Genomic DNA, 23,105 nt, shown 5'->3' with positions numbered 1-23,105 from the left:
TTCAGGTAGCTTCGAACGGCCTGATGTGTTGGTACAAACAAAATTCTGGAATTTATAAATTCCGTATATAAAGTAATAGCATATGGCTTTTTTCCCAGTTGTTGCTCAATTCGGATACTTAGGTTGAATAATATATGAGCTTCAAAGTCTTCACTTGTCTTCTAAGATACTTGTCTGATTTCTTTCACTTTTAATGATCTCTTGAACTTTTAACTATCAATAAGCATAAACCTCAAAGCTGGAGTTTGATCTCCTTGCCTCTTTTCATGCTGACTTTGGTGATTTTTTTCTCTAATAACAAGATTTTGTTCACCTTACTGTGTAGCATTTCACTGGAATGTCTCTAACAGGTATCTCCTGATTTTTATAGTCAAAGCCAAACTCAGTTTTGCTGCTGTTTTTTTCAACCAATTAACCTTCTACGACTACAATGGAATACTCAGGTTGATCTACAAAGTCAGAAAGCTTACTTTAATTCCATTTTGAAGACTTCAGTATGTGATCAGTTGTCCTCATTGCTTTGGTCTGTAATGAGGCAGCAGACATAGCTGGGGTCCAGTGTAGAGCCAAACCGTCAGCTCATCAGCCAGGAGGCAGAAGAGGAAAGACCTCACCATTTCCCTTGGGCCATGCTCCCAGTGACTGGAGAAACTCCCTTTAGACTTTAGTTCCTAGAGGTTCCACAACCAAGCAGCAGTGCCACCCTAGGGGTCATAGCAAGCCCACTGACAGCAGTGCTTCTAGTTTATAAGCAGAAAGGCCCTTAAGGCTCTAAATGTGCATCTAATTGTAGTTTATCTACAGTGTCACATCCCTGTTGCTGTTACCCCATCTAAGATTGGCCTTGCCCGGATTATCTCAGTGGTCAAGTAACTGGTTATGGCTTTGCTACATCAGTCCTCTCACTGTGCTCTCACAACACATGTTGATCATTGAATTGAAAGGCTTGCTTACCTCTTCTGCCTCTGACCAAAGAAAACAAGCTTCATTACCTGCACTCTTGCCCTACTCACTCAATTTCTATTGTTTGAACCACCTTATCCATTCTAGCTATCTCTCTTCCTTGGGGTATTCCCACCTTAGGACATTGGTTACTGCTGTTCCCTGCCTAATGGGTGAACTCATAAATCTTCCTGGGTAGTTTTTTTCCCCCCAGTCCTTGTACTTTTGCTCAAGTGAGGTCTAGTTTCACCATTCTTTAAAACCACAATGACAATCCTACTTCTTACCCTGCTGTTGTGTGTGTTTCTGTGTGTGTGTGTGTGTGTGTGTTTGCACGCGTGTGTTGTTCTGCTTTGCTAAATAAAGTACAAGGAAAACACTGATTTTGTTTTCTAAAATATGTAAGAAGTGCCAGGCACCTCAACTAAGGACTGAATTCTATAGGATATCAAGTAAGGACACAAATCAGTCTTACAGGTCCTTTTGATAGTATGACAACACTTCCACTGTGTTAATCTTAAGTGGTAAAGAGAAAGGCCAACGTGCATACGTGCACAAATGGAGGTAAATGCCTAGGAAAAGAAAAACAAGAACACATGCCTCAGACAAGACAAAAATATGCCAGTATTAAAACTAGTTCCTCTGTATTTGTATGCATAACATGTGTTGTTTAAAGACTGTCTTCTCATCTGGGCATACTGAAATTCCTTATAATCTTAGCACTTGGGGATGGGAGCATGGGGGAGGGATCATAATCTTGCACATATCCTGCATTACAAGTCAAAGTAAAAAGGCTTTTAAAAAGGTTTTCCTGGACATGGGCTCTTTGAATCATTTGTGAACAATTTTGGTATAATTCTCTTGAGGGTTGAACATTAAATAATGAGTTCTAGGTGTATGATTCTTAAGTTCTTATCATGAAAGAGATGAAGATATTATTTTACTAGACCTTTACATTTCTGTTTTGTAAGTTAGGGGAGCAGTTTGTGAAGGCCCTTACTGGTTGTAAGTCTCAGTGACTGTTCATGTGAATATTATTTAAAGTATAAAGCGAAATAGCTTTGGGCCTGGTAGGTTGCCAAGACTATAAGAAATGGGGAGGCAGAGGCAATTTTAGAACCTCTCTAGCAAGGAAAACACCTATTAGTTAGGTAAGAGTGATTTTTACACAGTGTACTTACAGTGTGCGGCATGCTGCAAGTTATCCAGAGAAAGGAATGAGTGCTGCTGAGGAGTAACTGTGGAAGGTCTAACATTTACACACTGGACAAGCAAGAGGGGCTTGTTTAACCTTAGTAATGTATAAAGGCTTTATGCATTTCTTAGATTTTGAAGTACTCCAAAAACATTTTGATACAACTATATAAATATTCCAGATTGCTTTTAGTCTTAAATTAGATGCAGAACTCTTGTCTTCACACATTTGCTTTTTAGCAGCCTCCCCATGTGAGCCTTGCAACATGGTCAGTCTTCTGTTTCGTAGGTTTTATAAAGCCTAAAAGTTCTAATTCAGAAACAGCTCTAATAAATCGAGCACTGGAAGCTCTAGCTAAGGAAAATTAAGGTTTTGTTTTTTGAGTTAGTTTGTTTGACAAAAAGACTAAAATGAAATTTCAAAGTTGAAATAGTAACTGGTAGATTGAAATAAGTGGTTGAAATAAATACTACTAAATTATATAACCCTGTTGGAAAAGGTTAACTGCAGTCAGAATACAAGGTTCAAATGGAGCTGCGTGTCATGGTGCACATCTACAGTAATCCCAGCACCTGAGGTAGAGGCATTTGAGAAGGAATACGTATTTATGAATTTTTAGATGTGCGTTTTTGTTCACTTTTTGTGCTAGAGCTTCAATTCAAGGCCCTTGGTTTAAGCAAATGACCTAGCCAGTTTAAGAAACAGGAAACTTAAAATACTGTTACTAGGACTGTAGAACTGAAAAGGATACTGGATGATTTCACTCATTTCTTCTGAGACTGTAGAATTTGTATCCATTTTCTCAGCAGCTGTCACAACTGTTGCAAAAGCCTTTTGAATAGACAAGACAGAAGAAAATACAACTTGTTACTAGGCATCTTTTCTGTACCTTGAGAGAGTTCTAGAACCACGCAGGTTTTAGGACTTGGCACATCTTTCACATCAGATTTCAATTGAAGATGACTAATGACACTAGTAGGTTTTGCTAGTTATTCATTAAAAATAGTAAAACTGGCTCTATATATTTGTCTTAGAGGATTAAAGCATAGCTAGTAAAAATGTAAAAGCAGAGACATCCCTGTTTCCTCTCTTGCCAATCTCTCTACTACAGGAAAATGCATTTTTCTCTTGGAAGAGTTTAATTCAGCATGTCCTTTAATGTTGAGAAGATGTCAAATAGGACCTTCGACAGTTAACGCTTGTCCCCTGCCTTGCCATGTATTGTAGAGTTTGTGTGAGGTTTTCACCACACCCTGTATTCTGTGGAGTGCTCTGAGCTGATCTGAATCCTTTGGCTTTTGTTTTTAAAAGACACAGCATCAGAACAGGAACCTATGAGTACAGACTGCTAATTTCCTTGGGGAACTTTTGAAGCATAACACTTAGGCTTTACAAACAAGAATTTAAGGATACAAGTTGAATTCAAAACAAAGAAGTTATTCTTTGTGACCTACCTCTGACCAGTCGACAAGGTTAATCAGCCGGCTACACTCCAGGTGCAGTTTATATGCTATGCAGATGTCAGGGGCAACATTTGGAATGCAGCCTTCCTCACTTTTCAATGCTTCATTCTAAAACCAGCAGATTAAAAGTTACCACCTTTTAGAAATTATTAAAAACAGATAGTTGAACACCTAAATTTAGTAAATCAGAAAGCAGAATTTCGTCATTTCCTTTCTTCATACTTCAAGGCCTCACTCGATCCTTCCAGCTCTAAGCCACTTTCCCCATTAGACATTTTCTTTTTTGAAATCTCATTTGCAAATCATTTCGGTTTGCTGTAAAAGTTTAGAAACCTCTGGAATGATTACCCAATTAAATGCTACTTCCAATGTTTGTGCAGTTATTATGTGGCATTAGTGAACACTTCTCATTAGTAGTAAGAGTAAATGTGATCTCCCAAAGAAAAGGCTGCTCACTACACTACTTTTGCTGTTTTGGAAACGGTCTCGTGTAGCTGGCCTAGTCATAATAACCTAACCAACACTGCAAACATTGCAGACCTCTTTTTCTAGATTTTTGTTTATGTGTGCACGCATGTCCTTATGAAGAGATGTTGCCTACCCCTTCTGCACAGACCAGAAGAGGGCGCCAGCAAAGAGCTGAAGGAAATCAATCACTGAGCCCTAACACCACAAACCCTATAGAAACTGTCAGTCTTGGTTTAACTTATTTGAAATCCAAGTTTTATTAAAAAACAAAATCTCATACACAAAATGCATGCAAGACCACATCAGTTTGTTTCTGTAACTCTACCACTAAATTTAATTTGTAGCTTATACATTAAAACAGTTGTTTTTCTTTACAAAATTGATTCCTTTGTTGAGCACAGGGGCTGGAACCTTGTGGGTGTTAGAGACTGTTGTAGGAGGCAGGCCTCCTTTGCTCTATAATTTGAGTTTTAGAGATTAAGCTCAGGCAGGCTTAATAGCAAATGCTTTTACCTAATGACTGAGCTACCTAACAAGATGGAGAGATGGCTCAGGGGTTAAGAGCATCTGCTGCTGTATATAGCAGAGGACCAGAGCTCCCCACTCTACATACCTCACACCTTTAATTTCAGCTCCAAGGGATCTTCTCCCTTCTTCTGGACTCTGGTAGGTACTTTACTCACATGAGCACATACCCCAGCAAATAACCAGTCTTTAGATGTGAAACTGTCAAGCTCCTGATTGCTACCATCATTGAAAACCACTGACCTATAGCTTCCTACTCAGCACTCCCCATACGTCACCTTTGTGTGCTTCCACACTGCAAGGATCAGGCAGTAGTCTGGTGTCTTATGGAGCCACTTTTTAACCAAAAATATAATCACTGTGTATGATGTGTGTGTGTGTGTGTGTGTGTGTGTGTGTGTGTGTGTGTGTGTGTGTGTGTGTGTGTGTGTGTGTGTGGGCGGGCATGCATATCCTGTGTAGCACATGCTAGAGTTTTCTCCTTCCACATTTAGGTTAGTAAGCTTCCTAGGCAATCACTGTAGCCCCTTCATTCCCTGAGCTGTACTGACAGCCCACTTTTCTCAAGGTCTCAGTAAGTTCATCCTGGCCCTGAACTTGGTGGTCTTCGTGCCTGGACCTCTGTATAGCTACAATTACATGTGCTACCACACACATCCAAAAGTGCCTTCTAAAGCAGCTTTCCTGGAAGGAAAACTTCAACTTCCTGGGCGCACACATTCATCCATGTATAAAATTCCTATTCACCTATTTAAAAATATTCAATGTTGATTTTTTTTTTTCTGTCAAAACAAAGGTAGTTTTGAACATTTGAAACTGAAATTAGTAACTTTCTGGACTTTAGGCAACTGTCTCTTCCCATGTATGCTGCCTTAGGAGTTTCTGCAGTAGTACCCTGCAGATCCTCCAAGAATAGAATGCTATTAGATTTAAAAATCTATGATGAAATCCCAGGGTGTTTTTCTTTTTTCATTAGAAGTATGTACTTGGAATTTTATATACTTTCATTAGGCCTTACTACTTAACCACTGACCAACTGTTGTTACCTACATAATCCTTTCTCTGCTGGGCAGTGGTAGCTTAAGCCTTTAATCCCAGAACTCAGGGAGCAGAGGCAGTTGGATCTCTGAGTTTGAGGCCAGTCTGATCTACAGAGCAAGTTTCAGGACAGCCAAGATACACAGAGAAACCATGTCTGGGAAAAAAAATAACCTTTTAAGACATTATATTCTCAGGCTTTCTACCTGTGATTGTTCCAGTTTTTCCTCAGCGTGTGGTCATGAACGTACTTGGGGATGGTTGTCTCCTTATACTGAACTCAGGTCGTGAGGCTTGGTGGTGAATGCTGGCTCACTGGTTTATCACAGGAAATACATAAGGGCAAATGCACACAGCTTCAGTCGATCACTGACTGCTGCTGTCACTCGGTCACGGCTTATCTAGAACCTAGGAACTTTTTCTTTTTTAGGAAAATGAGTGGCAGTACCCAGAACTGCTCAAAGTTCTGCTCATCAAAACAGAACTGCAGGCTTTTACCCTATGAGTGTTTGTGTGATGAGGATGTCTAGGGCTTGAGCATAACTGGGGGAGTCGGCTTCCTTCTTACCTTTAGGTAATAGTAAGGGTTGTTGAGTGCAGTGTGGAGGGCGATTCTTGGAGCAGCATTTAAGTGCTCGCGGAGTGTGTTGGCAGCACTGAAGTAAACTACCTCATGCAGAGGCTGGCTCTCGGGAGGCAGAAGGTAGTCTCTGAAACAGTGAAATCAGGTAACAGCTTTTGGATATGTACAGGCTGGTTTTCAACTCAGCAGTTTTGTCAATCCTTTAGAACTACTACTTAATAAACAGCGAAATCAGCAACCAAACAAAAGTCAAGTAAAGGATCCCATATAGGTTGACCCAAAATTATGTCAATACCATTTTAAAAACTTCCTCTGTATTTTTGATATCTGGAACCAATGTAAACCCAGGCAGCTGGGCACATCTGTGAGGCATCTTTCTTAATTGGATCATCTGAAGTGAGAAGACCCACCCTAAATCTGGGCCGCAACTCCTCATGGCAAAGGACAGGGAAAAGAGCATTTGTTTTTGCCTTATTCTCACTGACAAGTTCACACAACCTTTTGCTGAGGGATTCCTTCATGGGTCAGTGGTTTACCTCTTCAGAACTGACATGTGCTGAAGACAAGCAGAGACAGCCAGCATTGTGGACTCAATGTCCACTGGGACTGGGTTCTTGATACAGTCAGGAGACACCATTGTTGGTCTGGGTGAACCACAGCCTCTAAGCCACTGTAATACCCTTTAAATACATCAAAGCAGAACCTCAAGTGTAGCCACCAAAAACATTACTGTTACTTCTGAGTGCTTTGTAACCTCCTAGAGAGGACTGACACTCCCTAAGAAAGCCCCATATACTTCTGTCCTGCCGCTGGCCCAGTGGCTCTGAAGAGAGGAAGACAGAGGATACTCAGCGTGATCACATTCCTCACTAGCTCCTTCTCCCATCTCAAGAGTTCCTGAGCCTACTCACCCCCTCTAGATGCTGGTCTTTCTGGTCTTTCTCTACCTGTAAAGCAGCATTGATTTTTGCATTGGCATTTGTTTGTATTTATTTTTAAATGTCTTCTGTTCAGACCTAGAAGCTCTGTCAAACATCTGTACTCTAGGCCCTGTAGAAAATAGGGAAAGGGTTTGTGACAGAGAGGGGCCTGTGACACAGGAGTCAAATTCTCTCCTTGGGCTTTTGCCTCATTTTCCTTCCCCTTTCCCTTTAACAGTCTAATCTTAACCTCCTGGGAGAGACAATCTCGGTAACAGCACCAAGTCTCACTGTAGAAAGTTGTGTGATTTCACAACAAATCTCAATCATTCTCAGCATTATTACAGCAGCTCATGAGAGGTTAAAGAGCCAGACATAAGTCAGAAGGGTGGCCCGTGGGATTTGTTGGGACTCATGGGCCTGGTATGTGGCTTAGAAACATGTTAAGCTGATGCCAAAGACTGCAGCTGACAAAAGGAAGGCTGAGGAGTAGGAGAGGCTCACAGGGCTGTGTAGGGCTATGTAGGGCTGTGCAGCAAGCGCGGTGACCGTCAGCACTGGGCTGTCTCCTTACCAGGCCTTCAACCCAATTTTGAATGAATTGGTTCTTTTAATGACACATTTTCTTTTTAACTTTCTTCTTGTTATACTTTGTTGCTCACTTTACCTCTCTCTTTCTTAGCATTACTTTTTTTTCTTCAATAACTAATAAGAATAACTCTGCCCTCAGCATTGTCCTGGGAAATGAAAAATTTTTCACTTTCAGGATGGTCATAATCATGATATTTGCCAAAAAACTAATTTCTATCTTTCCTGAACCATTCCTTTTCACACCTCACCTGCTGACCAGTTTGAACTGCCTTCATTTAGAAACAACACCTTTCCTACTTTCCTTTCTACGCAGGGTCTCAACCAGTAGTGTGATGTAAAACCTAAGGTCATGTTAGCCTGGAATGCCCAGTGATTTTTCTTGTCCTAGCCTCTTAAATGTTGGGGTTACAGGCATGAACCTCTATATTTTTTTTTTCTTTCTTTTTTTTTTTTTTTTTTTTTTTTTCCGGGAGCTGGGGACAGAACCCAGGGCCTTGCACTTGCTCGGTAAGTGCTCTACCACTGAGCTAAATCCCCAACCCCCAAACCTCTATATTTTGTACTGTTTTTAACTAGTTAAGTCCTTTTCTTTGGTATACTTAACATTTTTTAAATCTGTAACATGGTTGGTTCATTTTATGTACACACAAAAGCTGGCTTTTGGGAAATACCTAGAATGATCTAGGGCTCATAAGCAAACTAGATAGGAGACTTTGACAGCTGCTGAATAGGTGCTGTGTAGATTTGGTACTGATACTTAGTTGTCCTGATAAACTATTTAGAACCAAACTAATAAAATGGCTAGTGTACAATGTCTGTTTCTACTATAGGCAGAAAATGGTTAGAATAATGCAAAATTGAGAAAATACTCTGAAATGCATTTCCTCACCTGGCCTAATTGGCTAGATGAAGTTTAAACCTGCCTTCCTGAACTGACAGTAAAAACTAAACTAAATCATTTGATTGGACAAGGACAGAAGATCAAGAAAAATACTAACTCTGATCAGATGGGAGAAACACTTGGATTGGCTATGGACAGCGAGTTTACTGGGGTCATTTGGAAGAACAGGATCACTTTTAGCTCATCAGAGCATTAGACTCACCTCACCAGGTTGTCGATGAAGTTTATAACATTTTCTCTGAGCATTTCAAACTTGGTTGGCTTCTTAGTTGTTCTCCTTAGCTCTTTCATTTCCAGTAAGGACTACAGGGCATAGTGGGGAGTGGGTTAAAATATGCCGTCTTTGACTTAGGAACAGAATCACTTTGAGCTGTCACTAATGTGGAGAGTCAGCTGATGCCCTTTACTTAGAGTGCAGACAGAACCAGATCAAAATGTGCTTTATTTTCTGTCAAGAATCTGCCCCTCTGTTTTGCTTTAAACATAAGCCAAGTGAATGTTCACGGGAAGAAGAGAGCAGTTTACCTCACTGCGCAGTTACACAGGAGTGCTCACTTTTTAGAAGCCATGAATTTTCATTTAGGAGCATGAGGAAGAGTGCTGGGGGGATGAGGAAGAAAACACCCATCCATCCCCACCCACCATAGCCTCGGCCCACAGGAGCAGCAGACGCAGAGTGCAGCTTCACCCAGACTGAAATTCTGTGGCACATTTTAACTGGGTGAAATGGAATAAGAAGGCTCCTCTGGCAGTCAAGTGCTCTTTTACCCTATGAGTGTTGTTAAAAAGAAAAAAGAAAAAGGCTGAGATTTGTAGTTTAGTGGTACAGCTCTAGCCAGTGGTGACACCCTGGGTTTTCTTCTCAGCACTATTGGGGGGTGGGGTGTGTGTCAAATTTTGACTTAAGAGTCTCCTAACTCTGATCAAAAAGAGAAATAAGTACACTATATTCATATTCTTTTTGTAACCCATGTTCCATTTCCCCTTTACAGTTAATTCTATGTCTTCCTTAAGGCTTCAGAATTGTCTGTATTCTGTCAGGTAGACTGTGCACATATAATGTAGGAAGATAGTGAGACAAACAACAGAACTGTAGCACAGAAGGGAGCCTACCTGTAGGTGGAGACGTGCCACTGTCTTCTCCCTTGAGAATTAATTCAATGGAGGGCCTGGCTGGGAGGCTTCCCTAGTAAGGCTGGTTCATTTACCTTCTTCCAGAAGTTCAACATCTTATGTAGTTAGTAGAAACCTCCATGAAGTTTGCCTGGGTTTGCAAGTCTTTCTGAGTACTGACTCAGGCACAGTTACTCCTTTTTCTTTCGCATGCTGGCCAATAAATGTCCTAATCCTCTGGGCTTCCACAGTCTCTACAGATATGCTCCCTGCCATAAGGCTGCCTGCTGCCACACCAGCCTATCCTCCTCTCGGCAGCTTTGACGGTTACTGCCTAACTGCTTTGTTGGGGCGTGGGAGGGACTTGAAAATAAAGCAACAAAACCTAATGAATTGCTGTCCAGCTTGTTTGGGCACTTGGTTAATTTTTTCCATTGGTAAGAACAAGGACACAAAAGGGAATTTGATTGCAAATGTCTCCAGTGTCTCTACAGGAGTGGCCTGAGATGTCCTGTAGTACTCCAGCCCCTTCCTGCAGCTTAGATGGCATCAGGATGTCTGAGTTACTAGCTTCAGTCTGTGAGCACTGCCTCTGCTTGCGATGTAAGATATGAATGTGATGACATTCTAGCAGACCGATTCTAGAGCACCAATTACCACAAGGGAACCACTCCCAGTGCGGCTGGAAGGAAGAGAGATACCTACCTTCTGAAGGTGGTACAGGTCTGTCTTCTGCAGCCCCTTTGGCTGTGAACCACAAGCATCCTCTTCCTCTTTGCTATCTGCTTTGGATACAAAACCAATACACAGCAGAAAGGAGGCATTGGAAGTAGATATACGCTTCTTTTAAACATGAGCAAGCCTGCCAGACAAGTGAACTCCCTCCAGAAGCTGAAGCCAGCACACTGCATCGTTTATATGTAGTGAGGTCTTCACCAGTAGCTACCGAACTCTGAGACTGTTTCTAGCAAAAGCCTATATAAAAAATGGTACAGACTTGAAAGTATTTTCCTCTGACCTAAGATTTCAAGCACGATCAGCTACATTCTGATAGACCTGCGCTAACCTTCCACTATACTACTTTTGATTCATTCTGTTTAGTATAAAGAAGTGGTATATAAAAGCTTCAAGGAAGAGAAAGTGCTCACTGATATAAATGTATGGCTGTACTTCAGGAGGAAGTGATACTCTCTCTGACTTGGGAACCTGACAATGGTTTGGTTCAAAAATAACATAAAAATTTAGCTAAAGAATATACACTATTCTTATAGAACCAGAAGATAATTCCTGATTTTAGAAGTTTTAACCTAAGGTCAGGATAACTACTAGCTAAATTCTTTATTCCATTCAATTGCCATGTAACAGAACCTTAAAATTGATTATAACTCAGCCTAATTTAACCCTCTCCAATCTAATTCTAAATTAAAATACGTCAGCAGTGTAAAGAGATCATAGGTGGCAAATAACAAAATATTTCTTCTTGTGAGAAATTTTAAATATACTTTGTTATTAATAACAATTGTTTTTTTAAACCAAGAAAATAAAGACAAAAATTATAAGGATGGTGGCTTTGTTTTAATTCATAAAACATTCTATTCTTTATACTGTTGTCAAACATTTTAATCTTCAGCCATTCCATTTGAAAAGTGGCAATCCTTTAGTGCCAGTCTACCACAGGATTTGTTCATTAGGTCATGTTACATGAACTCCAATTAGAATTCCTGAGACTATTTTATATTCTTCTATATCTTTGGCCTTATTTATGTCCTTAAGAGTGGCTTCTCTTTGGTGAAACTACAACTGTGAACTGATCTTATACACACTTATACACACACACACTCACTGAGCTGGAAGCCAAGAGAGACTGGCTACAGCCTGGGTGTTGTATCAATAGCAGTGAAGTATAAAGCAGTTTACATTTCTTCCCAGATTCCACTTTCTCATAGCGGGAATTATCCCAACTTCTAGTCTTTTAACATTTTACTTCTGTGAAGTGGTTCAGGGTCATTGCTGTGGTGCTAAAGGTCACCTCCCACACATAATTCGGAGGAAGCCTTCTTAGCACTGCTAACCTGCCTTGATCTTCTATAATTGAGCACCGGTCGGAGATTCCCCTGAATACAAGCTACAGAGGTATGAGATTTCCACAAAGACCGTTTCCTAGAACTAAAGGACTTTAACGACAAAGGGATATCTGCTGCTGGAGGGATTCAGACAACATGCCAAAGAAGGCATTTCCATGACGCCATGTCTAACTGTTGCTTGAGACACATCTCTTTCCTCAACCCCATCATAGCACCCCTAGATAAGGCGAGGGTACAGATCCATTTGATTTTCTACATTGTTTTAAACAAACCCAGAGGAGAAACACTTTGCCTATTTGTACTTGTTACGATGTTACATTCGGAGACTACTCTGCTGACTGACAGTGTTGAGTTTTCATGACATTCTGGTTAAAGGGCTGTCAATGGGCAGGATGTTACACTTACCATCAAGGTTCTGAAACTGGGTCAGGAAGCCCTTTATTTTCTGTGCCGTGTTGCTAAGCTGCTTTTCAGTAGAGGAATTCAAAACCTTAACACACTGCTCAAGTATGCCCATCAGTTCGTCCTTTGCCAGCATTCTAGAAAAACAGGCGACAGGAGAGCCTATGACTTCTTCAACATATTTAATGTCTTTGTTCAGAAGATGAAACAGAATCTTCACTAGTAATCCCATCTTTTAAAAAGATTTTATCTAACATTCGTGACATTTAAAAATATAGATTTCTTAACAATGTGCTTAGTTAGCAAAGGTTTGTGTTCACAACCTGGTTCTGATAGTGTAAGACAGAACAAGTCTATTACTCATTTCTGGTCCTTAGCATCCTTATCTCTAAGTGGGAACAAAACTTCATGTTAATGGTTTTAAAAAAAAATAAAATTACTAGTCATATTTTCAAAAGACTTCTGACTGCTGCTTTGTAAAGGAACATGTATGAAATCAGAAAAACCAAGCCAAAGACTACTGTAATAACCAAGAGGAGAAATGGCAATGACTATCTGGGTCTTGATAAATCCCAAAGGCAGCCTAACTTCCTTTTGATTGGACGAGAAGGATACAGAAAGGGGGCAAGATCAGGATTTCAGCTTCATATATGCCAACTGTAGATCTGCACTGTATATCCCACAGACTTGAAAGCATCAGAGAAACTTGGAGGGAGTGTGCACTGATGAAGGGAAGGGGAAAACCACAGAAATCTTAGAAGCCATTAAAGAAGTAATAAAGTGTCTAAGGTTGGGACCATAGAAAGAAACACAGAACCAACAGTGAAGTTTAGGAACACGCAGGACATGAGTAACGTACATAACACTAGTTTAGATCATCAGATATAAAACCTCACTGTAAATGTGCTTAAGACAAAATTCCTTTCTTTCACTAGCAAAGAAAAAAAACCCCTCCTATCTTTTTATGTTTATAGTAATAAAGTCATTGCTCACCATTACTTACATGGATGACATCAGTCCTGTTTTGGAATTAATTTGAGATCAGTGTCTAAAGTCATCCATCTTTTTCACAAATAAAAGTAATTTCCCAGTTTTTTCTCTCAAAAAAACTTATTCCTTTTATTTTCTAAAATAGTATTTATCATATGATTTCTTGTTGTCTGATTATGGTATTCTTGTAAGCACTTATTTTCTTTTACTGCAACAAAATGGCAATGCAAGGTATTTTTTAAAGTGAATAGGGTTATCTAGCTTGTGGAGGATAAAAGTCCAAAATTGGATAAACGGTCCCACGGTTACATATATGATGAAGGCCTTGGACGTGGCATCAGAAGGAGTGCACTGGGGGGAAGAGATCACATGGCCAACAGAAGAAGCAAGAGAATAGGAGGGGGCAGTTGTGCTGGGTAACAACTTTCACAGGTATCTCATCCTGTGAGACCAACAGTAGTTCTAAGAATGGTAACCTACCAGTTGATTACTTGGTATCTCTTAGTTAACTTTCACCTTCCAGTCTCATAGCTTAAGAAGCCCGCATGAAGGCCGAGTACTTTGACCCAACCCACGCTAAAGTTCTACTGCACTTGGATGCTCAGTGGTTTCATTCACAGCCTTTGAGATGGCGGAAATCTATGGTTGCTACCCCTCAGATGGCACCTGAAACCACTACTCAAGAAATAGCCTCGAAATCTTTAGATACAGCTTTCTGTCTGGTTTCCTGTAAATCTAACACCATGCAAGTTCAGGACCAACAATCTCTATACTAAAAGTAAGAAACATGCAGTAGGTTAGTTTATTCTGTAGGAAGTATTCCACTGTCGTCTGAAACTTAAATGTAGAGTTAAGAAGCTACATTTAGATTTCAGAATTCTAGTCTCTAGGAACTAACAAGGTGATTCAAAGTACTGATCGAAAGCTGAGCTTACGTGCTGACTAGCTTTTATGCCAACTTGATACAGCTATCTAAGGCAAGAAAACCTCGATTAAGAAGATGCCTCCATAAGATCTGGAGGTAGGCAGGCCTGTAGACCATTTTCTTAATCACTGATTGATGTGGAAGGGCCCAGTCCATTGTAGGTGGCACCTCACGGTCCTTCCTTGGTCTTACAAGAAAGCAGGTTGAGCAAGTCCTGAGGAGCAAGTGTGGAGGATTCTTGCCAAGGCATCAGTTTCTCTTTCTAGGCTCCTGTTTTTCTTGCCTTGTCTTCCTTCAGTAGACTGTGACTTGGAATATGTAAGCCAAACAGACTCTTTCCTCCCCAAGTTACTTTTGCTAGTGGTGTTTCGTCCCTGCAATAGTAACCTTAACTAAGACACTACTTAAGTCAGCAGCCTCCATCCGAGCCAGTGACATGGAGCTCAGCAGTTAAGGCACTTGATCCCTGGAAACTCACATGGTAGGAGGAGGAAACTACCCAGAAAGTCGTCTTCTGACTTCCACAGACATGGCCCCACCGCTAGGTGCTCACTCTCAAAGTAAATAAATGCAAATAGGAAATTAAGTACCAAATTGAGAACTGTAATTCCACAATGAGAGGAGAGTCCATGACAGCTTCAGTGTATAAGTTTGTTTTTGCAGTAAGCTCCTAAGAATGCAGTCGGGACACGTAGACTGAAGGTTTCATTTTCTGTCTGCACCGTGTGCTGAGACCGTCAGGGTGAGTGAGGTGAGTGTTAGAGTCCACAGAAGCTATTACTCCTGGCTCATTTTGAAAATGCTTAGAAACCTCTGGACATGGAAGACATACCTAAATGAGGTACATTTCTTTTCTGTTTGAAATGCAAAAGAAAATACGCTTGATTTTAAAGAGTTACATTTAAGCTCCTGTTCTGCCAACTAGGAAAAACTGCCTTTCAGACTATGCAAACAGCAAGAACCGTCCGGATGTGTTGTACATACCTAATGTGTCAACAGGAGGGGAGACGTTTACTGTGACGCTGCAAGCTTCTCCGTCACTTCTCTTTGGTGGTAGCTGACCTCTACCTGTCCCTGTTATAACTGCTATGTCTGATCCTCAGTGCTTTTGGGCTCAACTTAATAAAAAGATGGAAACTACACTTGGTATTTATTGGTTTTGCTTTATTTATAGCCTGACTTCCACTTTAGATCTTGGCAAATAAAAGCTGAAGGTACAAACAGCTTTTAAATGAGATCTGGATTATGATCCCATTAGCAGTGAAGCAATCTTACTCATCGTCCCTATGTAGGCTTCAGATTCCCCAGGGAAAACATGGCTAACCAAACTACTGGAAAGGTATACCACACTGGACTGCAAAATGTACTCAGGGTGCCTATACTGGCTAGTTTTGTGTGTCAACTTGACACAAGCTGGAGTTATCACAGAACTCAACTAGTGATCAAGGTGGGAGGCCCCAGCCCATTGTGGGTGGTGCCATCCCTAGGCTGGTGGTCTTGCGTTCTATAAGAGAGCAAGCTGAGCAAGCCAGGGGAAGCAAGCCAGTAAGTAACATCCCTCCATGGCCTCTGCATCAGCTCCTGCTTCCTGACCTGCTTGAGTTCCAGTCCTGACTTCCTTTGGTGATGAACAGCAATGTGGAAGTGTAAGCTGAATAAACCCCTTCCTCCCCAACTTGCTTCTTGGTCATGGTGTTTGTGCAGGAATGGAAACCCTGACTAAGGAGTGCCTAAGGCAGTACTGACACAGCAAGCCTTCACTGAAAGGTAGCTGATATTATCACCATTACTTCTGTAGACCTAGGAACTACACCCTGCTTGGATTAACATTTCTGAGCCCTAACTGGATTCTGAATTTCGTAAACCCAGGAATGAATGAAGTAAATTCTTCCTAGATAAATGCATTTATGAATTTGGGAATACCAAGAAGAGAAGGATGACAGATTCTAATAATAAAATTATAAAACAATGAATCAATCTGCTAGGGTGCTGGAGAGATGACCCATGGGGTAAAGGTGCTTACCCCTTGACAGTACAAGCTTGCCTGAATGCCATCCTAGACTAACAAAGTTTCAGAAATCTCCTATTTTAAAGTTTATAAACATACAGAAACAATTTAATGACATTTAAAATTATGAAAAAGAAGTATTGCTGGGTATGATGTCATACATGCACTTTTAATCCTAGCAGTTGGGAAAGAGGAACCATGGTGTTTCATGGCTAGCCTAGTCTACCTAGCTAGACCAGCCAGGAAAACAAAGTGAGACCCTATCTCAAAAACAAAACTTTTAAGTGGAAATCAAATTTCTTTGGGAATTTACTTTTCCATATAGTAAGAAATTTCAGCTTCATAGTTACACTGTACCTAAATCACTAATAACTGTATTACAGTTTTTAGACTTTGGGTCGGATTGAATAAGAATGTCACCTGTATCAGGTGGCCGTGCTGTCTGGGGAGGCAGAGGAAGTGCAGCCTGGCTGGGGAGAGCCCAGCTCTGTACTGTCTCTGTAATCCTTGTGGTCCCAGAAGCGAGCTGCCTGCTGCTGTGATGCCTGCTACCATCACAAAGTAAACCCCTGCAACCCAACCCAAGGAGCTCTCTTCTTACATTGCCTTGGTCAAGGTGATTTCTCACCGCAGCACAAACGTAATTCACTTCCTGCTGTGCCCATCTGACCTTCTCAACTTGGAAGGAATAAAGACTAAAAATAAATCCAGTTAACAGACTTCTTTTTAACACGCTCTTTCCTGTTGTAAGTGTGGCATGTACACTGCCAGAGACATGAAGATTCTGAACTCAAGGCTGACCTCAGCTACACAGGGAGGCGTTATCTCAAAAGAAAAGAAAACAGTAAAAATACTGTGTTCACATCCTCATTTGTACCGACTGAGGAAAGTTTAAGCCTTGCATACAAACCTACCACCCACTGTAGTTCCTTTTCTCACTACTGAAGTGGCTGATATCTGTATGTCAGCAGGGAATACATGTGGTGGCTTGAATGACAATGGCCCCCAATGGCTCATATATTTGAATGCTTAGTGCCAGGGAGTAGAACTCTTAAAGAATTATAAGGATTAGGAGGTGTGGCCTCCTTGGAGAAAGTGTGTCACGGGAGGTGGGTTTTGAGGTTTCAAAAGCACTTGGTGTATGCCAAGCACCATGGTGCTCTCTAGCATGCTCTCTGTCACGCTTTCTGTCTCTGTCTCTGTCTGTTTCTCTCTTCTCTGCCTAGGGACCGGCATGTATCTCAGCTACTGCTGCAGCACCTACTGCTATGCTTCTCCCTCTCCTCCACCACGAGGATAATGTACTAAACCCCTGGAACTGTAAACAAGCCCCATAAAAGCTTCATTTCACCAACGTTGCCATGGATTACTTCTTTACAGAACAGAACAGTGACTGAGGCAATGCACATGAGGGTATGGGCAGAAGTGCTCCTGTGTATGCGTGCAGGAGCCAAGGGATGACCGCAGGGGTCCTCTCATTGCTCTATGCTCTTTTATTAAGTCTATATTACTTAGGCGTGTGATTGTGCACATGTATGTGCACATGAATGTTAGAACACGTGTGGAGGCCACAGGACAACTTGTGAATGTCAGGTCTTTCCTTTCTCTATGTGGTTATCAGTGACTTGCTCAAGCTAATATATTTGTGGAGCCGACTCAAAAGCCAGTCCTCCACCTTAGTTTTGGAGACAGGGTCTCTAACTAAACCAAAAACCTGAGTTTTGGGCTAGGCTAGCTCACCAATGAGCTTCCAGCCACAATGAGGTCTGAATCCAGGTTCTCTACAAGAACAGCAAGCACTGACCACCCTTTCCAGTCTCTAAATTTGTTAGGTTTTAACCACTTGGGAAACAGTCAGTTTGGAAAGTGAAAATTACAAGACTGGAAAGACCTTCCTTCCGAGTTCAGCACCCAAACCTTGGATGCCTACACCAACAATATTAAGTGGGCCCCAAAACCATAGCAAATATTGTGGCCCTTTCTCTTAAAGGTCAGCAGCATCCAGGGACTAATGGGACTCCTTTGGTAAGTTGTTTGTCCTCTTGAATAGAGGCCATGAAATCTCCAAGGACTGGGCTCCAGCCAGTATATGTCCCCAAGGGAGTAGAGTCAGTGGAACAGACATGCCCCAGAAGCTTCCACAGGAGCTACCTGGTCAGCCCTACAGGGTCCTAAAACACAACAGGAAAGTACAACCAAAACTACTAAACAATTGTGCCAGGTTTATCGTATATGTGAAAGTTCAGAATGTTATGAAGTTCACTTGTCGAAGATTAATCTCTATTTCGCAGGAAATACTGAAAATAAGAAACCAGGAGGTTGCTTCTGAGGTATCATACCCTACACTGGATATAACTGTCTGTCTTACTTCTTTCATCCTGGTCATTCATGATTGATGTCTTCCAGATTCCAATCCCTAAAACTTTATAAAGCTAACTAAGGGATGCCAACCCTTGGCCCCATGGCCACCATGTATTCCTCCTACCACAGTTGATTACACTTTCCCTTAATGTGAACCCTAAAGACCTTTCATTGTCTCTCTTTGGCTCCCAAGCAGCTAAGGTCAGTTGTTACCCTATATCACAAAAAAATTGGAACCCAGATCCCTGAGAAGAAAATGTTAAAAACCATGTGTGCAAATCAGATACAGTCAAGCGGTAAAGGTAAACAAAAGGCCTCAGAGCTGGGCACACATGGCCAAATTAAAAAGAAAGAGAAAAAAGGAGGGCTCTAAAAAAATGACTTCTTTACAATGAACTAGTTTTGGTTACATTTGGCCCAAAATCAATACACTAGGATTAGAATGTTTTCTAATAACATCATATGAGCAACTTCAGGGCCAGACGCAATGCACACTATGCTGGTCAGCTGTCAGTGCTGTGTGAGCTGAGAAGGTGCACCAGAACTTCAGTAACGGAATAGAGGGTCGCTACATTAACTCCCCTAGAGTCTGCACACATACATTCAAAAGGTGTTTAAATATTCTTACATACAGGTTACATAGGAAGCCTTGGGGCAGACAGGAGTTCTGGAGGAAGGTATTACTGGCAGGCTTAAAGCAGATGGAAAAGAAAGACAACAAAGTTACCTCAGCAGCTGCAAGGCTGATTCGTACTCCTCCGAATCCCATATCTTCTTTTCTAAACATGTACAATACAGCTCCCTAATCTATAAATGCAAGATATGATTTATGAGGAATAAAAAACACATACCAAGTTTATAGCCTACTAGTTATGCAAAATCATCATATGTTCACGCTATTAATAAAAATCATTAAATTACAAGAGGCTTCTTGACATATATTGGATCAGATACTACAAAAGTAAAACTTATATAAAAGTCCAATTGTATTAGGAGTGGCCAACACCATTAAGTCCCTTTAGAGTATCATTAAAGATGGGATAATTGAAGGTTTAATAGCTAAATCAGCAGAGCCTCACACAGGCCAATGTTCTAGTTGATCTCTAAAACTCTGATGGAATGGTCTGAAAACTAAATATGTCCCATTCACATGCATCCTACACAGGCTCATAAGTTTAGGGTATAATAAAAAGGTCATCTCAGCATAATTTTGCAAAGATCAGAAGTGCTATGTTTGTTTTCATTCTTGGTGCAATGCAAAGTTAACCTCTAAATACTTTCAAACAGTTTCCACCTCCCAGTTCCCCAGGGGTAGAGAACTAGCTCTCCCTATGCACGGAACAGACCGAGTGCCAAATTAGCAAGGCTATACACTCTCGAGCACAAGCACAGAGCAAACGATCCGCTGGGATTCACGTGCCCATTTCCAGCTCTAAGTTTCAGAACAGAACCATTTCCACTATTACTAATGTGCCCAGCTAGAATAGATTGATTTCTTATTGGAAGAGCTGGCTTCATTTCAAAGTCTGATGCCTGAGTAATAGAGAAGTCAGACAAGGAAGTACTATATTCCTACTAGTTGACTCCCAATGAGGAAATCTTACTTACCTGTCGACCCAGTGGGTACTTGGGAAGAGAAGAGGTAAAATTATGAAGACATCTCAAAACAAGGAAGTAATTGATATGGTAAACATGCAGTTCTTCCAACAATGATTGCGTTTCCTCCTAAAAATCACAGAGTACATTAATATTATGCATGGTAGTAAAATAAAATTCAAAAATGACTTTATGGATACATACTTTCTACAAAAATGATGAGTATTTAGAACTACAAGCTACTTTTCTTAATTCATGAAAACTTGACACATCAAATTTAGGAGATGGTCCAGACAACTGTTCAGTATCAAAACTGGCTGTATTTTACACAAATCAGAACTGATGTTGTAATGTAGTCTGTCCTGCCATTCACCCTGCCAATCCCATGCTTGTAATAGAGCATTTTTATGCTGTCTGCCACTATAACCTAATTGCTGTGCACTACAGAGAGTGGCATGACTTTTCTCAACCTCACTGAAATAGCACACTGTTGTAGTTCCGATTGTCAGTTCACGGGAGAGCTTCTTGTGCTTTCCTCTCTAACAGTGTCCTGGTCCACACACAAAGTAATAGAGTGGAGACCACTCACTGCTTACTCTCTAACACCAACTGCATGACTCTTTCCTAGATGCTGCCATCCAGGGACTGCAATTCTAATACACTTAGCTCTTTCCTGTTAAATCATAACCAGTTAAGAAGCATTAAAGCCTTGCATCCAGTTGGTGGATGGGGATGCAGGGTGTAGAATACTGCTCCACCAAACCTCCTATCCCTCCAGAGCTCTTGTCCTCTGTTTCCCCTATGCTGCCTTTGCTTTTCAACTTCCTGCTCAACTGAGTTTAAGCTACACCATAAGATTGAACGAACATGGCAGTTTTAATTATGCTGCTCAGCTAAGTACACAAGATTGTGTAAGAAAATGGAATTGTAGACTAAGGAGCCTGTTTAAGGTCACACTTAGAGGGTAAAAGAAGTGAGAACTGTCCCACCCAGCTATTAATATTTTCCTTTTCCTGCAAACTCTGGTATTTGAGGACCTTCTAGAAGAGAAAGGGAAAGAGAAAAGTAATAAACAACCCTGACTTCTTATAATCTTGCAACAAGGCCAAAGAAAAGTGCCTGACATAAAAGGGGCAAGCACAGAGCTGTGCGCCCAGGCATACTATACAGTGTCTCCCACAGTTTGTCTTCTGAGTTGTAGCATGGCTGCTTCTGTAGGTGACACCAGAGTAAGAAGTTGAAGGGAAGACCCTATTATTGAAGACAACATAGAATTCAATCACAGGACCAGAAATCAAGCAAGTGCTGACCTGAAAGGGGAGTTAGCTCTTATATATTTGAAACTGCTAAGGGAGAACAGTTATTAAGGTTCTAACTAGTGGTATAGCCTGCAGCTGTACTACTGGCCCAGCAAAATATTCACAATGCTACAATATTGGCCTTAAATCTTGTGAGTAACCCACTAACTGGACATGGAGAACCCATGCCTGGTACTGTTGACCTAGCCAAGAACCTGTATTCATACCTAAGTGCGGCTCTCAACTCTTATCAGAGAAGCTACGTTCTGCCACAGCTGGAGGTTACCGAGATCTACACAGACTCAAGTACAGAGAATAAATGACCATGGATGCGCCACTCTCAAACAGATCATCTGTCACACAACCTACAAAACCTTGACCAGAAATTTAGTGCTTGTTTACAGAAATAAACCCTGCAACCTCTTTCTTTCTTTCTTTCTTTCTTTTTTTTATCTATTATAAATCTATATTTTAAAAATCCTCTATCAAATGCTGCTGAAGGCTGCTGAACCTTGAGAAAGATGTCTTTGGTTTACCTCAGAAAAGTTACACATTTTGCACTGTACGTGTACTAAATTGGTGTAAGACATTGTGATGTTACAACAGTAGTTTTAAAAGTTCAGTAACTAATAGGAGAACCTATGTGAATACAGGTAGAATTGTAAAAGCTGTTTTCACATTGCCAATATTGCATGTAGATTGTAAATTCATACAAACCAATATTCAGATTTCTCCAACCTGAACCAATACTCTCAGCTCATTTCTTTTGCTGGGGTCTCTGGGAAATTCTAGACTACACCTCGGCTGGGTCAATTATGAACAAAACCCCTGAGAAGCTAGCTGCCTCTGGAGTGAGCGAATGCCTGGTCAGAACGTCAGCCCTGCAGGTCCAGACGGTAGTCACCTTATCTTGGGCTCTGAAATGGCCATTTCTTACCCCAGTGTGTGTCAGAACTAAACATCCTGTGACAATACATTTTATTTGCCTTTGGAATCTATTAACTCAGCAGACTACTACCTTTGTCAGCCCAAGAGCTAAGAATCTCATTAGATTGCATGGTAGGCCCATAAGAAAGCTCCTCACTGCATCACCTCACCAATGTGTCCATAATGGATTTTAAACTTGCCTTGATTTATAATTTCCTCTGTTCTGTAAAACTCTAAGAACTCATGAAACTACTTCCACACTGGAATATGGAATTTGGTATAGCCGAAATCCATGTTTCCCTGGGCATGGTCACTCAAAATGGCTCCAGAATATCTCTTATTCCCTTTAAGGTAAGAGTCGTGGTTTTGTGTTGATATAATGAAGAAAATGGAGTTTCTTCCTCAGCTTTTCAGTCAGTAAATAATAGTAACTATATTAACAAGCAAGATGTTCTTTCTGTTGTCAACATTCACAGAGTACATTTCTTGAGGTCAACTTAGGTTTTAATTTTTAGTAGCATTCACATGCAAAGTAGGTAGGCCCCATTAGGTCCAAAGCACAACTGTCCCTTCAAAGCCCATTTGAGTTAATGTGGGACTATCCTTTTGAGAAATTTACCTCCTCTGGAAATAGCCCTATTCCATAACTACTTAGCTTCTCTTATTCTCTTAGAACCCCTTCTCTAAGAATATGCTGACATGATCCTATCAGCCAAACCATTTTAAGACGAGGAGTCCCCTAAGCTCCTTAGCCTCTGTCCATAGCCTGTATCTA

General features: G+C 41.0%; 1 protein-coding gene across 3 annotated transcripts in view; it reads right to left on the bottom strand.

Annotated features, from left to right (window-relative positions):
* Window positions 1-444: 444 nt before the first annotated feature.
* Orc3 (origin recognition complex subunit 3) overlaps window positions 445-23,105 on the bottom strand; it is a 54,934-nt gene continuing 32,273 nt past the window's right edge. For 2 of the 3 annotated variants that reach the window (XM_032904574.1, XM_032904594.1), the window contains exons 12-20: window positions 20,118-20,234; window positions 19,237-19,316; window positions 12,229-12,362; window positions 10,445-10,524; window positions 8,829-8,929; window positions 6,200-6,341; window positions 3,592-3,708; window positions 2,889-2,968; window positions 445-2,478 (exon numbers count right to left, since the gene is read on the bottom strand). In XM_032904574.1, coding sequence (XP_032760465.1) covers window positions 2,373-2,478; window positions 2,889-2,968; window positions 3,592-3,708; window positions 6,200-6,341; window positions 8,829-8,929; window positions 10,445-10,524; window positions 12,229-12,362; window positions 19,237-19,316; window positions 20,118-20,234 — 957 coding nt within the window. In that variant the 3' untranslated portion in view covers window positions 445-2,372. The remainder of the gene's footprint in view (window positions 2,479-2,888; window positions 2,969-3,591; window positions 3,709-6,199; window positions 6,342-8,828; window positions 8,930-10,444; window positions 10,525-12,228; window positions 12,363-19,236; window positions 19,317-20,117; window positions 20,235-23,105) is intronic. The other variant, XM_032904583.1, reaches the window with a different exon arrangement.

Source organism: Rattus rattus, chromosome 1 (genome assembly GCF_011064425.1).
Source record: "Rattus rattus isolate New Zealand chromosome 1, Rrattus_CSIRO_v1, whole genome shotgun sequence".
In the NCBI taxonomy this organism is placed as follows: Eukaryota; Metazoa; Chordata; class Mammalia; order Rodentia; family Muridae; genus Rattus; species Rattus rattus.
Note: the sequence above shows the minus strand (reverse complement) of the source record. Positions and strands in the feature narration are given on the sequence as shown.